General features: G+C 47.6%; 1 protein-coding gene across 1 annotated transcript in view; it reads left to right on the forward strand.

Moving 5' to 3' along the window:
* LOC8024166 (tyrosine-protein kinase SYK) overlaps positions 1 to 10,039 on the forward strand; it is a 99,906-nt gene extending 89,867 nt beyond the window's left edge. Inside the window, exons 12-18 of the mRNA XM_042289305.1 lie at positions 174 to 293; positions 1,814 to 1,920; positions 3,230 to 3,296; positions 4,205 to 4,286; positions 6,008 to 6,200; positions 7,203 to 7,343; positions 9,923 to 10,039. Coding sequence (XP_042145239.1) covers positions 174 to 293; positions 1,814 to 1,920; positions 3,230 to 3,296; positions 4,205 to 4,286; positions 6,008 to 6,200; positions 7,203 to 7,343; positions 9,923 to 10,039 — 827 coding nt within the window. The remainder of the gene's footprint in view (positions 1 to 173; positions 294 to 1,813; positions 1,921 to 3,229; positions 3,297 to 4,204; positions 4,287 to 6,007; positions 6,201 to 7,202; positions 7,344 to 9,922) is intronic.
* Positions 10,040 to 12,983: the final 2,944 nt, after the last annotated feature.

Here is a 12,983-nt window from a genome sequence, read left to right on the forward strand (position 1 = left end):
GCAGTTTTAGTCCATCTAGTACATTTCCACAATGTGCGGGCAAGGACAGAGTCATCCGCTAAACCGTTGACCAATGGAACGGCATTCGTAATGTGAACCCCCCCCTAGCTTTTGTGTGTTGCGTTGAAACATTAAACCCCCGCTATTTCTTTTTGTTTTTCTTTCTTGGACAGGGGCATCCAAGGCATGGCTGTCGAAAGAAGAATCAGAGTCTGCGTATCATGCCATGAAACGTTTCTGCAGCGGACCCATGAGTCTGGACTCGAAGTGCATCGTCCTCAAGGACAAAATAGGCAAGCTCACTGCAGCTAGGCTTTATGCGCGGTAGCATTGCCCTCAACAGTGTGGAGCTTCCACAGTTCTTTAGAGCCACCCTCACGACCGAGAGATGCTCGTAGTATTGGTTGACAGTTTCATTCACTCGTTTATGAGTCACTGTTTATGAAAGTCGAAAGGCTAGCTTCGAAGCAGTGCAAAATGGAAACAGAATGATCTTTCTGCATGCAAAGCTTGATAAAGTGGTCCCTGGTTTTTCCCCCGTTTCTGAAACAAGCAAATCGACATGACGAAAGAGCCTCAAAGTGCTCATTTGTGGCACCTATTTAAGTGGCAAGATTTTCCGTTTGTTGATGCTAAGCTGTTTGGGCAAGATGCAAAGACTGCCGGTGTTCTGTCCACGGCGACTGCCATGCAGTGTACTCCCCGTATTCAATATATGATAGAGCTTATGAAACAAACCCAGAGAACGACAAAACAGAGACACCAATGTCTCTGTCCCTAAACGTGCGAGACACGGCGACATTTAACAGAGACGTCAATTAGTGTCCTTCGCCCGCTCCAAATCTCGTGCAAACGACATTTTAAAGTGACAACATTACTAGTGCTTCTTTGTACGTCACTTGCCTCTTAAAAATTGCTCAAACATGTTGGCCCTGCACAGAAGATAGGCACGAGCTTGGTTCATATCACAACTTATTACTTTAGCTTGCAAATTTTTCTCAGCTTAAAAAAAAAGAAAAAAAAATTGTGCAGGATTACAGTGCACATTCGACTGGAGTGTTTAGTGTCCCATTTCACCCATGCGTCAAAAGTGGTCCTGAAGCGGCAACAAACGGCGTTGCGAAAGCCTGATATCGCGATCGTTGCTGCATCACAACTTCTGGCCGCCAAACCTTCCGCGTACCGTCAAGCTGGAGACCGACCCGCGGCAAAACAGGCGTGTGCCACTTACACCGCCACTACTGCAACTCTGCCAGGATCACAGACGACAACAATGCAACACTTTTACGACGTCCTCGGCCGGGAATTGAGGGACCACTTTCGAGGACGCGATGAGCGCGCCGGTTTGACGCGAGTTCTTGGCACTGCAGCGGGACGGACGGAGCGCATAGTGATGTGTCATGGACGAGACGTCGGGACAACCGAGCCACTCGAAACTGAGAACTCTGGCTTTGCCCCTGGTCAAACTCGTACGTCCATGGTCACCGCCGAGGTGAAAACGGCGCCTCTTTCGAACGCCCATCCTCCAGCACAAGCTTCTTACCTTCCGTCGCGCTTTCGCTGAATCGCGGGCACGTTCGAGAAAAAAGAGACACTGAAGTTTCGTCGAACGTAAGGAAGCTCGCGCTGGAGGCAGGACGACCGAGACTGCTCCCCGCCGCTCTCATTCTGTTGGTGACTGTAGTGATTTGTGATTTGTTGTCACGCCAGCTTATTTGAGAAGTACTTCCTGTTCCGACCTTCCGTCCAAAGCAGATTGCCTCGTGCTGTGCGCTACGACGACCGTGACAGTTGGTTTTTTCGTTATGTCCAGGGGTCGGCAACTTTGGAGAAGTGCACAGGGCCGTCTTTGGGACCGGCTCCGTGGAGGTTCAGTTTGCGGTCAAGATGCTAAAGGAGACCCTGGTCGGCAGCCACAAGGTGAGCCCAGTCTATTAACTTGCTGCAATACGTCGAATGAGTGCCCACTCCTGCTTACGAAATAATTGCGACGACTGTCGAGATGGCTGCGCTTGCTCGGTGCCGAATTCGTCCGTACTCCAAATCGTGTTTCGGACATTGCGCCGAGGCTGCAGATTGGAATGTGCTTCGCTGCTCCGAGAACAGATGTCTACATTTGCATGCTGATCAGTGTTAAAATGTTTTTGTAGATCGTTTTTTCCCCATTGCTGCGCTCCCCGCAACAAAGATGCCGTGCCTGCGTGCTGCTAGCCTTGCCCGCAGAGTTCCAAATCTTCTAGTGGGTTCCGGAGAGCGTTGCGGGAAGGTGGAGCCGATCTGCAAAAAACTCCCCATCGCGTTGGTGTCTATAGTGGTCTAGCGAGTTGTAAAGTTCACAATAAGCAGAAAGTGGGTGCTTTTACCAACGTGGACGCACACTCCATACTTGAATGTCTCTGTATCTGATGCTGTAAACATGCTGATGTATGACTTTGAAGCGATGTAGGGCACGTGTCTGTCTTTCTGTGTTTAGCAAAAGAAGGCGAGGGGGGGTTCTTAAACGCATTAAGGGGGAGCTCCGAAAAGAAAATTTAGTGTCGCTAATTTGCCTCAAAATTGGTTCAACGTGTTAGTGCACACGTCTGAACCAGTAACCCAAATGACGAGTCACAATAACTTTTTACTTGCTAGGTTATTGAAGTTTTAAATTTGGTCTGAGGGGATGAGAGGCCCTGCTGACAACGCTGAAAATGTGATGTCAGATGTAATATGGGGGAATTGCAACTTGTTCTGGGGTGTTACAAGAAATTTTAAATGCTGGTTTGGCTCACACCAGAAAAACAAAAAAAAAACATGAGAAAAATATTTTTGGGAAGCTGACGCTTAACTTGCAAGTTATATACGGCGTATGACGAGACTCGTCCGGTGAGCGTGGGAAAATTTTGACGTTGGTTTCGGCATCGTTTTCATTTTTCGTGTTACTCAGTAGCAATTTTGAATTTAGAGATAATAAATAGCACGCAGGGAAAAATAAAACCCGGGTCTTCCAAAAATGGGTTTAGTTTGAGCAACTTGAAATACTGCCGGAGCTCCCCTTTACCGTTTTTTCTTGAAATCCAGTTGTGCGTAAGAAAAAGGATACCACACTCAAAGTGGTGAACCTGAATGGTCGTCGAAACGAAGGTTGATGTACTGCTGTTTTTACTGACTCACTGTAATAACAGTAGTAGTGATTGGAGAATGCCGTCTCCTGGACGTAAGATTGATTGGTCGATCGACACTTTTGCAGGAAGAAATAATGAACGAAGCACAGACCATGGCGCAGTTGGACCACCCACACATTGTGCGACTCATTGGTAGGTGCCACGTGCGAGGAACGCCACCAGTTACGATAGCTTCGAGTTACGGATTAATCTATCATCTTTTTTTCTTTGTGTGGAGGGACAACCCTGCAGCAGTTAGTTAAGAGTACCCCAGTTCACAGCTGCACGTTATTAGGTAATTCATGTACCGCCCTCAAAATCCATAGTCATCAACCGTGACCGAGTGGCATTCACCACTTGATCTTGCAGTGCCTTCACTTAGCCGACGTCATTGGCATACTTAATGAGTGTTTTCGTTCAGATTACTACGGGGGCATCCGCACATTATTTTTTGGCTTTTTACTTGCTTTCATCATTTATGTCTAGGGATGTCAAGCCTTTCAAGGAACATTCACCCAGGCCTTTATCCTTTTAGGCCCTGGTTGTTCTCCATTACCGATTGCTTCTCGATATCAAGCACCACTTGAAAACTAGGCTACAGGCTGCTGCCAGTCTACTGTCGGCAGGGGCAAACTACAACTAAAAGAAACCCTTCTATAGTCTGCACTTGGTACATACTCTGCATGTAAAACATGATCACACACACCACACCTTGCACACTGTTTGCTTTATTAATGTACAGAAAACTTGTATCATAGAGGTCATTGTTAACATTATCTGTTATGCACAGGCCCCTTAGCATAGTAAGTTATAATCATTCTTATTATCGTTATTGTTCTTTAGTAGTGCCGTCACCTACCTACACATTTTTTTTTTTTCCCCATGTCTGGCAGTGAGTGCTAAAAAAAAGAGAAGATGAATGGGCAAAATTGGCATGTTTAGGCCGCGATTTGTGAGCCTTAGATCCATGAGACAGCACTAGGCCAGGATCATGTGTTTAAACAAGTACGCTGCAGCAAATTTGTGAAGGAGCTTCAGTACCTTGCTGTCCACTTGTGCAGGCGTGTCCCAAGGCCAAGCCCTGATGCTGGTGATGGAGCTCGCACCATTGGGTCCCCTGAACCGGTTCCTAAAGATGAACAGGTAAGAGAACGCAGGCAATTGACCCCAAGAAAAAGTGGGGCTGCGGAACATTCCTGCACTTCTTTGAGCAACCAGTGCTTAAAAGGACATCAATGACAGTATGAAACAATTTTAATGCATGTCTGCTTGTTTTTACCACAAAGTCTCGTACTGAAGCGTCAGCTGCTTGTCTGAGGCTTCCACAAGGTTTCTTCATGAGACTAGTCAAGAAGACATACTTTATGGGGCTTTAGAGGTGTTTAACCTTAGCTGTATCCGAGACGAAGCGAAGGTTTCGCTCCGACTAAATGGTTTTTGCCAGTCATGTGCAAGTAGTGGACCTTGAGAACGAAGGGAATTTGAAGTGAACAATGGTTCTGGCCAAACGTTTGCTTATCGAATAGTTTCTCCAAGCCTTTCACTACCGTGCACCATGCTGAAGAAAAACTTCAGCTGAATTCATGGAGGTTGTTCCTTAGCTTCCAGTTGTCCACTTCTAAGCTCAGTTTAGTTTCAATATAGCTACTATATATATGAACTGTGGCATATATAAACAGCAAGATTGTCACAGTTATGCTAATGGAGGAGATTTATGAATCTGCTTGCTATATGCAAATATTCTTTGTTCAATTCTAAACATAACAAAAGAAAACAAAGAAACAAGCACAAGTGACTAGCGCAGGTTGTCGAGACATCTCTGCCGAACACATATTCTGGCATAATGGCGGCGGGTTATCCTCGTTGAGTGCGCTTCTCACTCATCACTTGTACACTATGCTAAAGCAATGTCTATGGAGCCGAGCTCCGTGGCTGTTGCTTCTTTGCAGTGCACAGGTGCTTGGTGAGAAGTGCGCTCAATGAAGATAACTCGCCGAAATCAACACTTCGAAAAGAATGAATATCGCAGTTCATCACAAAGCGTATCATTCAAAAGCTCTATTCGAAAATTTGAATATTCGCACAACACTAGTTCTCACAGAAACTGCATCGCACACAAAAAAAATTGTGATGACATATTGCCAAAGAGCCCACTTTGATGTGCATAGCGTCTAAGGTAGTGAGACAATCCATTATCTTTGAGTGACCAACTTTTTACTTTTTAAAGGTAGGGGTATGGTTTCAATATGACACTTGCTGAGCACAACCAAGAGCTACTAATAAAATAAGTAGTAAGTTGCAACCGGCACGATTACGACGACGACTCTGCATTCAAGTTGTCGTTTAGAACTCGGCTCTGTGTCCTTTGTCAGAGGTCTCACTCGTACTCGGCGTCAACAATTTTTAAGCGGCGTCGAGGTGTGCATAGCTTCCGTACTGCTGCAGCTACACGCTGCTGCAAGAGCATGTGACTTCACCTCAAGTCTCGTTTGCACTGCCAACAGGAAAGCACGTGACTAATGTCATGCGATCATGTCGCATCGCAATGTGAAAGGACATCACAGCGTCAAGTGATGTCGTGGTGTCACGTGACGTCAGAATGTTGCATAAAAAAAATATAATAACCCGAGTGATCATTCTCTTTAAAGATGTTGTTATTTTGACACCATGGTCAGACACTGAGTGTTTCATTATTGAGGCTACACGCCACGGACATAAAGACCCTAGGGGCTGGTCCCATGAATGAAAGGCGTCTAATGGTCGACGCCAAGTATAGCTTCGAAATTAACGGACCGGAGACCAAGTCCCTTTTGAACTGTGCCACGGCACTAACATTGTTACGCTGCGTACTGTGGCTTTCCCAGGGAGCAGCTGGAGGCGGGCCGGGTGCTGTCGCTGGCGTTGCAGGTGGCAGGTGCCATGGAGTACCTCGAGGCGCGGCAGCTGGTGCACCGTGACCTGGCGGCTCGGAACGTCCTTCTCGTCAACGACCGGTTCGCCAAGATCAGCGACTTCGGAATGACACGGGCGCTGGGCCTCGGAAAAGACTACTACAAGGTCGGTGCCCGGTCGCAGCGAAACGCGGCGCTCAACTTTTGTTTAGGTTCACGGGGGGTAATGCGCGATTTCGGTGGATTTGGCAATCAATCGCTTTCCTTTTCTTCTAAATTTTGGGGTAACGTCTGTGGTTAGGAATTGGTCACTTCCTTTTTTTATCAATTTTATTTTTATTTCGCAAAACTATCAGTCTCACACCAGAGTCTGTTATAACAGTGAGCAGTGAAAAAGAAAAAAAAAACAGTAATAAGTATGCAGAACGCCAGAATTGTTCCTTGAATACCGGTAAACGTTGCATAATTCTCTGAACTGTCATGTTATTTTAAGTGGCACAAAATCGAATTACGAGTATATTAAAGCCTGTTAGTTTCGTATTTAGACACCTTACAAGCTCAGAGACAGTGTTTTCGGCCACACTATGTGCTTTCTGGTGTAACCCATTCCTCTTTCCTACTGTCTGGGCAAAATAAAAATTCCTCAAGCATTCTTTGCTGTTTTCATATCCTTCAATAGACCCTTTCCAATAGTGCGTGCCACCCTATTTGAGTCCACGATTATTGGGGCACACGCTTTGAGAATGTATTGGACACGAGTCCTTCGTCAGCGTTCCGCGCAAACTCGGTTCGGCTTGCATCGAAAACGAGCGCTGTGTCGGCGTTCAGCGAGGACTCTGGTCCAATCACACACTTTGAGCCCAAGAAATGGCGACCGCCAATGTTGCTCGACTGGGTTTTGAAAAGCATCCATCGTTCCCAGATGTTCATTTTGTGTACTTCTGGAGATATGAGGTCTGGCTAACGAATATTTGTCCATCAAAAGTGTTTCACGTCAAATCACGTAAAGCATTTTTAACCAGTTGTTCTCGAATTTACATTTAATTATCACTCGTAGGGGGGAGGAAGTAAAAAAAATGTTTTGGGGAGTGCATTTGTTTTTTAGGAAGGCGAAGACTCGTCTTTCTAGGGATCTGCCAGACGGTCCTGATGCCCGCGTGTCGTGCAGGCGCAGGCGGCTGGCAAGTGGCCGCTCAAGTGGTACGCCCCCGAGTGCATATACTTCTTCAAGTTCAGCACCAAGTCGGACGTGTGGAGCTTTGGGGTCACCCTATGGGAAGCCATGTCCTACGGGGAGCGCCCTTACCAGGTAGGTGTTACGGCGCCACTTTCCGGGGTGTGGCGAGGGGTACTGTCCAGCCGCGACATGGGCGCAGAGAAATGGCCTTCATGTGTGTCGGGTCACGATTTCTCCTTGATCAAGTGCGTCGCGGACTGCTGTTGCTTACAAAGTCTCGGAACCCAATTTGTTTCGTGACCGTGCCTTACCGTTTGGTCCGACGTACCGTATTTATTCGAAAACAGGTTGAACTTTTTATGAACAATGCCTACACATGTCTTTCTCTACAACGCTCAAGAAAAGCCAATCGTTGCGATTTATGGAAGGGGCCCGGCGAATGGCGATGCACCAGTGACATCAGAATGCAGAAATAAGATCAGTGTGAATTTCTTTTCTATTCACTGGCTCCTTTTGTAACTGTTAACGATTGGTTTCCTCGTGTCGTGGTCTCGTGCTCTGCGAGAAAGTAGACATACAGGTCTGTTCATGACAAGGCTGACCTACAGTAATCCCTCACTGTGACGAAATCGCTTTTATCGAAGTTCAACATGGCCCCGCCCAAAATGCAGAAATGCATGCATTTTGAACCACATTATTTGAAGTGTATCGGCGGCCGACCACGCTTACTACGAAGGCCGAGGTGCCGAAAGCATGTGAGCGTACACGGAGACGTGCAGAGACCTTTGCTTTCCCTTTCCCTTCTCCATCGAGGTAAACGGCAAACTGGGAAAACAGCAAACAAGTAAACAGTACATATGGGTTGAGGAGGGCAGATTGCCGCTTCCGATGCCGATGCGCCGACGTGGGCAGGTAGCAGCAGGAGCGCCGTCCACGTTTTGACGCTACTCACGACGCTCGCGAACTATGCTGCCCGACTCCCGTCGAAATCGAGTCAAGGGAGTGGTGGAGCCCGGAGATGGTCATCTCTTTGCGAGCCCCCAATACGTCTGCCTGCACAGGTGTGCTTGCAGCGTATCACATGCAGACGTGCGTTGTACGGGAGTGGGAGTGTTTACTGAAAGTCGCTTAGATCTGCGAGGTTGAGAAAAGTGGCCGGCCCAAACTTGAAATCGCAAAAGATTTTGACATTCTGGCATCGGCTGTTTTACACTGTCCACCGACTTACGAAACAAGCAAGGGATACTGGACGAGTTTGAGAAGTTTCTCATGCAAGAGAAAGCGCGCCCGTGACCTGAAGATGAAAAATCGCCAACTGCTTTGCGCACGTCGGATTTTCTCTCGCGAGCACGCCTGCCGAGCCGGCACACGATTTCCAGAGCTGCAATGGTCTCTACAGGAGTGTGTGAAAACATGCTGGCAAAGCCACCGAGGATAACTCATTCGTTCGCGCTTGTCGATGATGACGTTCCCACTGATGCTCCTGCCACGGATGCTGTGATCGTAAACTTTGCATACGGGCAGGGTAAACTCGAAGTGACGTCGGAAAGGCGCTTCGAGAAATGCCGACGACTGCGGAGACAAGAAACAGATTAAAGCTGCTTTGAAACGAAGTGCAGTGCAGCGGCGGCGACAGTGTTCTTGCAATGCCTGGAGCAGTTCAGGGAGAACTGATGCCCAAATAAAATTATTGCCAAACTCCACTTAATTATTTTTTTATTTAATCGGTGAAGCTGCTGCTTCTTGTTCATAACCAAGGTTCGTTTGATTGAATATATGGTCAGAATGTTCCTCAGTGTTCCCGTCCACCCAGAAGGCTGCTGGCACTGTTTTTTTGGCTCTCGCTTTAATCGAATTACTGCTTCTATAGAATTTTTTCGCCGTCCCGTTGACTTCGTTATAACGAGGGGTTACTGCATTTTCGAATAAATACGGTACCAGTACATCTCTAATATTTCTATATGCATCTCCACTATTCCCGTAGAAATATCCAGCTGCTTGCATAGACATCTCTGTTGCTATGGAAGACATCCCAATTGCTCAAAGAGGCATTCCTTTTAGAGCAACAAAATGTTCTAATGGTCCAATAGGCATTCTTGCACAATCAATACGGCTTTCAGTTTAGTAATAAAAAGGAAATATTCAAACCGAGGCCCACCCAACCAAACTGATTTCTAAAATGTTCATGTTTCAGCTTTAAGTTATTTGTTAAATTTTTTTATTGGTACTGTTAGCCCTTGCAAGGATTTTACAAGAGTAATAATACAGTATAAAAAAAAATGTACACATTTAACAAACAAACAGCATAGTAGTCATAAATTCATGGCATATTGTGAAACGCTGTGCTTTTTATATTTTACACGACGTCACAAACATTCGTTAAAAAGGCGGTTTCATTAGGAAGGTTTTTCCGTTCCCTTATTGTCCTTATTTGGCCAATAGATATTCCTAACAGTTCAATATAAATCTTCACAAGGACTAAGAAATTGTCATATTTGGCCATTACAAAGCTCTATTGAATAAAAAAAACATTTCTTCTGGTCCGATAAAAATTTCTATTGGAGTTTCTGCCAGGACTGCTATTCAAGTTTTATACGGATGCCGTATATGCAACATTGAGGAAGTCGTCTGCTAGGCTACTACTGGGCACGGTCTTCCGTCGGCAACAGTGGCAAGGGCTGAAGTTTTCTCGTCCGAAATCTGCATTCCAGGGCATGACGGGGCAGACCATCCTGGCCATGCTGGAAGGCGACCACAGGCTCGAAAAGCCCAAGGACTGCCCAGATTGCATCTACGAGCTGATGCGCAGCTGCTGGAGCTACAGGTGATTTCCTGCATCCGATGTATCATCTCGAACAACACCAGCCCCATTGACTGTCGCTTGCTCGTCTAGATGTATGTGCTGCAAAGACTGCCAGAGAAAGTTGAATGCTTTACTCTGTTCAGTTTATCAGGGCAGAGTAGAGCATTCTACTCTTCAGTTGAATGCGCTACTCAGTTAAGTTAATGTCAAGAGTAGATCGCGGTCGTCTCGGCAAGGACGGTGCTCCCAAGCTCGTACTCTTCTAGAGACAGCGTGGCAAAGAGTGCTAGCTCTTAAAGAGACTCTTTGTTTCAGTGCCACTTTTGATGTGTCGACTTCGCACATTGAAGGAATTGCAGCCTTCCCCCGACAGCAGCCCTGACAACAGATGTTCAATTTTCAGGCCGGACGACCGACCCAGTTTTGCGGAGGTGTGCGGCGCGCTGCGAGCAGCCGTGGAAAGCTGCTCCTAACGTTGGCACAAGTGCGCTGCACTCTAGTCTCCACTCGCACCGCAGCCACGGGGTTTCCTCGGACAAGACGGGACCAGCGTCCACCCCTCGTCTGCATCAAGCCGAAGCCGACGCCAAGCCGAAGCCAATCTTTGGACAGGCAGTGGTCGTTGATTCTAGTGGCTGTGCGTCGTTTCGTCGTAGGAATGTCGACGCGGCCGCTTCGGCGAGGGTGTGCGAGATTGCACGCGCGTAGCGGCCCCGAAAGCTCAATTTCGCGAGGGGTGTGCACAGGCTTCCATAAACACAGGTGTCGCATGCCGGTACGTCCCAATACCGTCGCAACGCTGCCACCAACTCGAGCGAGCGGAGGGCGGGAAAAAAAAATGCGGCTGGAAGAATTTCTACGACGGGTTTAACGCGGCGGTTCGGTTTGCGGGACGGTCGGAAGTTTATCAGGGACGATCCAAACCGCTGTCACCTCTTCTCCTTTGCCGCACGAGATGGGCCACACGTTGCTGAGTGTTCTGCTCCTAGAATGTTGCATTGAAGTCACGTTGGCTTGCACTGTTACTGGTGTGTACGTAGAAGTGAAAGCTGGTTTTCTTCCTCTGCTGCATGTACAAAAAACGATAGGAACGAGAAAACTTGCTGCTCAAGAAGGAAAGTGTCTGAAAAGGGCAGTTCGTTTGCAACCGAACGGAATTCGAGCGCGCCTGAGCTGCAAGAGCCGCCCCAGCCGCAACAGCCGTTTTGGAGTGAGGGTCATTTCCGGGAGACACTTTGCAGCGCAAGTGCGTCTGCAATCTTCTCGCCAAGTAGGACGCAAAAGAGTGTTGAGCGGAAGGGCACCGTGAAAGATAAGAAGGTGCTGGCAGTATGGTGTAACTGACTCGTTGAAGAGGCCCGGGGACAAATGGGGAAAATCGTCTCAACATCGCCGAGCGTGTCGATTCTTCGGTACCCCGGGTTCGAGGGTTTCAAACGTGGTATCTGCCGCAAGCCGTCTGCATGCAGAGCTGGAGGGTTGATGGAAGCGCCTCAGAATTGCGCACGCGCCTCTCCGTTTTCTATGCACACCCATCTTCGACGTGGCCACCTCATTTGTGAGTGTCTAGCATTCTGTTGTCGTGCCCGGCCGCTTTGCTAGCTCGTCTCCCGTAGCACAAAGCCGTGTGGAGTTTCCTCCTCCCTTCCGGCGCAAAGCTCCTAAGGCTTTGCGCCGGTACTTTCCAGTGCAGTGGCATCCTTTGTTCTTTTTGGTCCCTCGCTCTTTTTCTCCGTTTGTGTGACGTAGCCGTTGCCTGAGTTGTATGCAAGCTCTCTGCCAGTGTCTGGAGCCGCCTGCGAGCAGCCGTCGGGTCATCGGACGCGCCCGAACACGCCAGAGTCCAAGATGGCGCCTTAGGTACTACCATGTTAGTTGCAGGATAGCCAGGTATACCTTGCAATATCATGCAGTCGTTCTGCTGTGATAACAAACACTGTGTAAAGTAACTCGGAAATTCTGTATAGAAAGGTTTTTACACACAAGTGCGGTATATAAGATATGGGACGAAATAAACAGGTTTAATTCTTGTTGCCGTGGCTGGACGTGTTCCCTTTCTCGACTTACCGATTTTTTCTGCCTATGGTCATGGACGGCCTAATAAATGCAAGGGTCCCAGGGGTCTTATTATACCACACCTCTGTCGGTTTGAGCATTCTAGCCGACAAGGGTGCCGGAAAACGAATATGGGAGCAAAAAACATGAACATAATGAGGCATACCCTGCAATTCTTACGCTGTTGAGGACCGTAGTAAACTTTTGCATGCCCAGGTCTCAAATGGATGTGTCACTTACCCATTGCAAGAGGCTCATAGGGTTGAGACAATGAAGCAAAACATTTTTCACTGCTGTGACCGGATGCCAGTTCGAGTCCAATCAACCTTGCTTTTTTATACATTTGCCGCTTGTGCCGCAGTGACACACCAAACGTTCACAATTGCAAAGTGTGGTTCCTGGATCGAAAAGAAACTGAATCTCGGCGGTTTAAAGATGTTTTTTTTTTCTTAAACGCAGCCAAAACTGAAAGTGCCAGGGATCTACTTGACGCGAGATCCTAAAAGTTGCTGCCTGGCTAAATCTCGCTCTGTTTGTATCGCTCTGATAGTTCCCTCTGCTGAAGGTCTGGGTGGGTGCACAACCGGATATGCACAAACATGGGAATACTCGCTGGTGGTCATAGCTGTGTGTACTGCCGTTGAGCATGTGTCGACAGCCAGCATATTCACCACATTCCTTTCGCACCACCAAAACTTAGTCCATGGTAGACGATACGTTCCACTTTACCCACAGCTCGTGCTGATGACGATACTGCCAATACCTCTTACGACAACGATATACGAATAACTTTCTGGTGGGAATTTCTGTTCAGCGCACTAACCGGCCCTCACATGCATCAATGATTTTTTCCGTGGCATTGCAGGCCTGTCATTGACCTTTTTTGGTGATAATGATGCGGTCTGTCACTGCCA

This window comes from Ixodes scapularis, unplaced genomic scaffold (genome assembly GCF_016920785.2).
Source record: "Ixodes scapularis isolate PalLabHiFi unplaced genomic scaffold, ASM1692078v2 PGA_scaffold12__126_contigs__length_90152505, whole genome shotgun sequence".
Taxonomy (NCBI): domain Eukaryota; kingdom Metazoa; phylum Arthropoda; class Arachnida; order Ixodida; family Ixodidae; genus Ixodes; species Ixodes scapularis.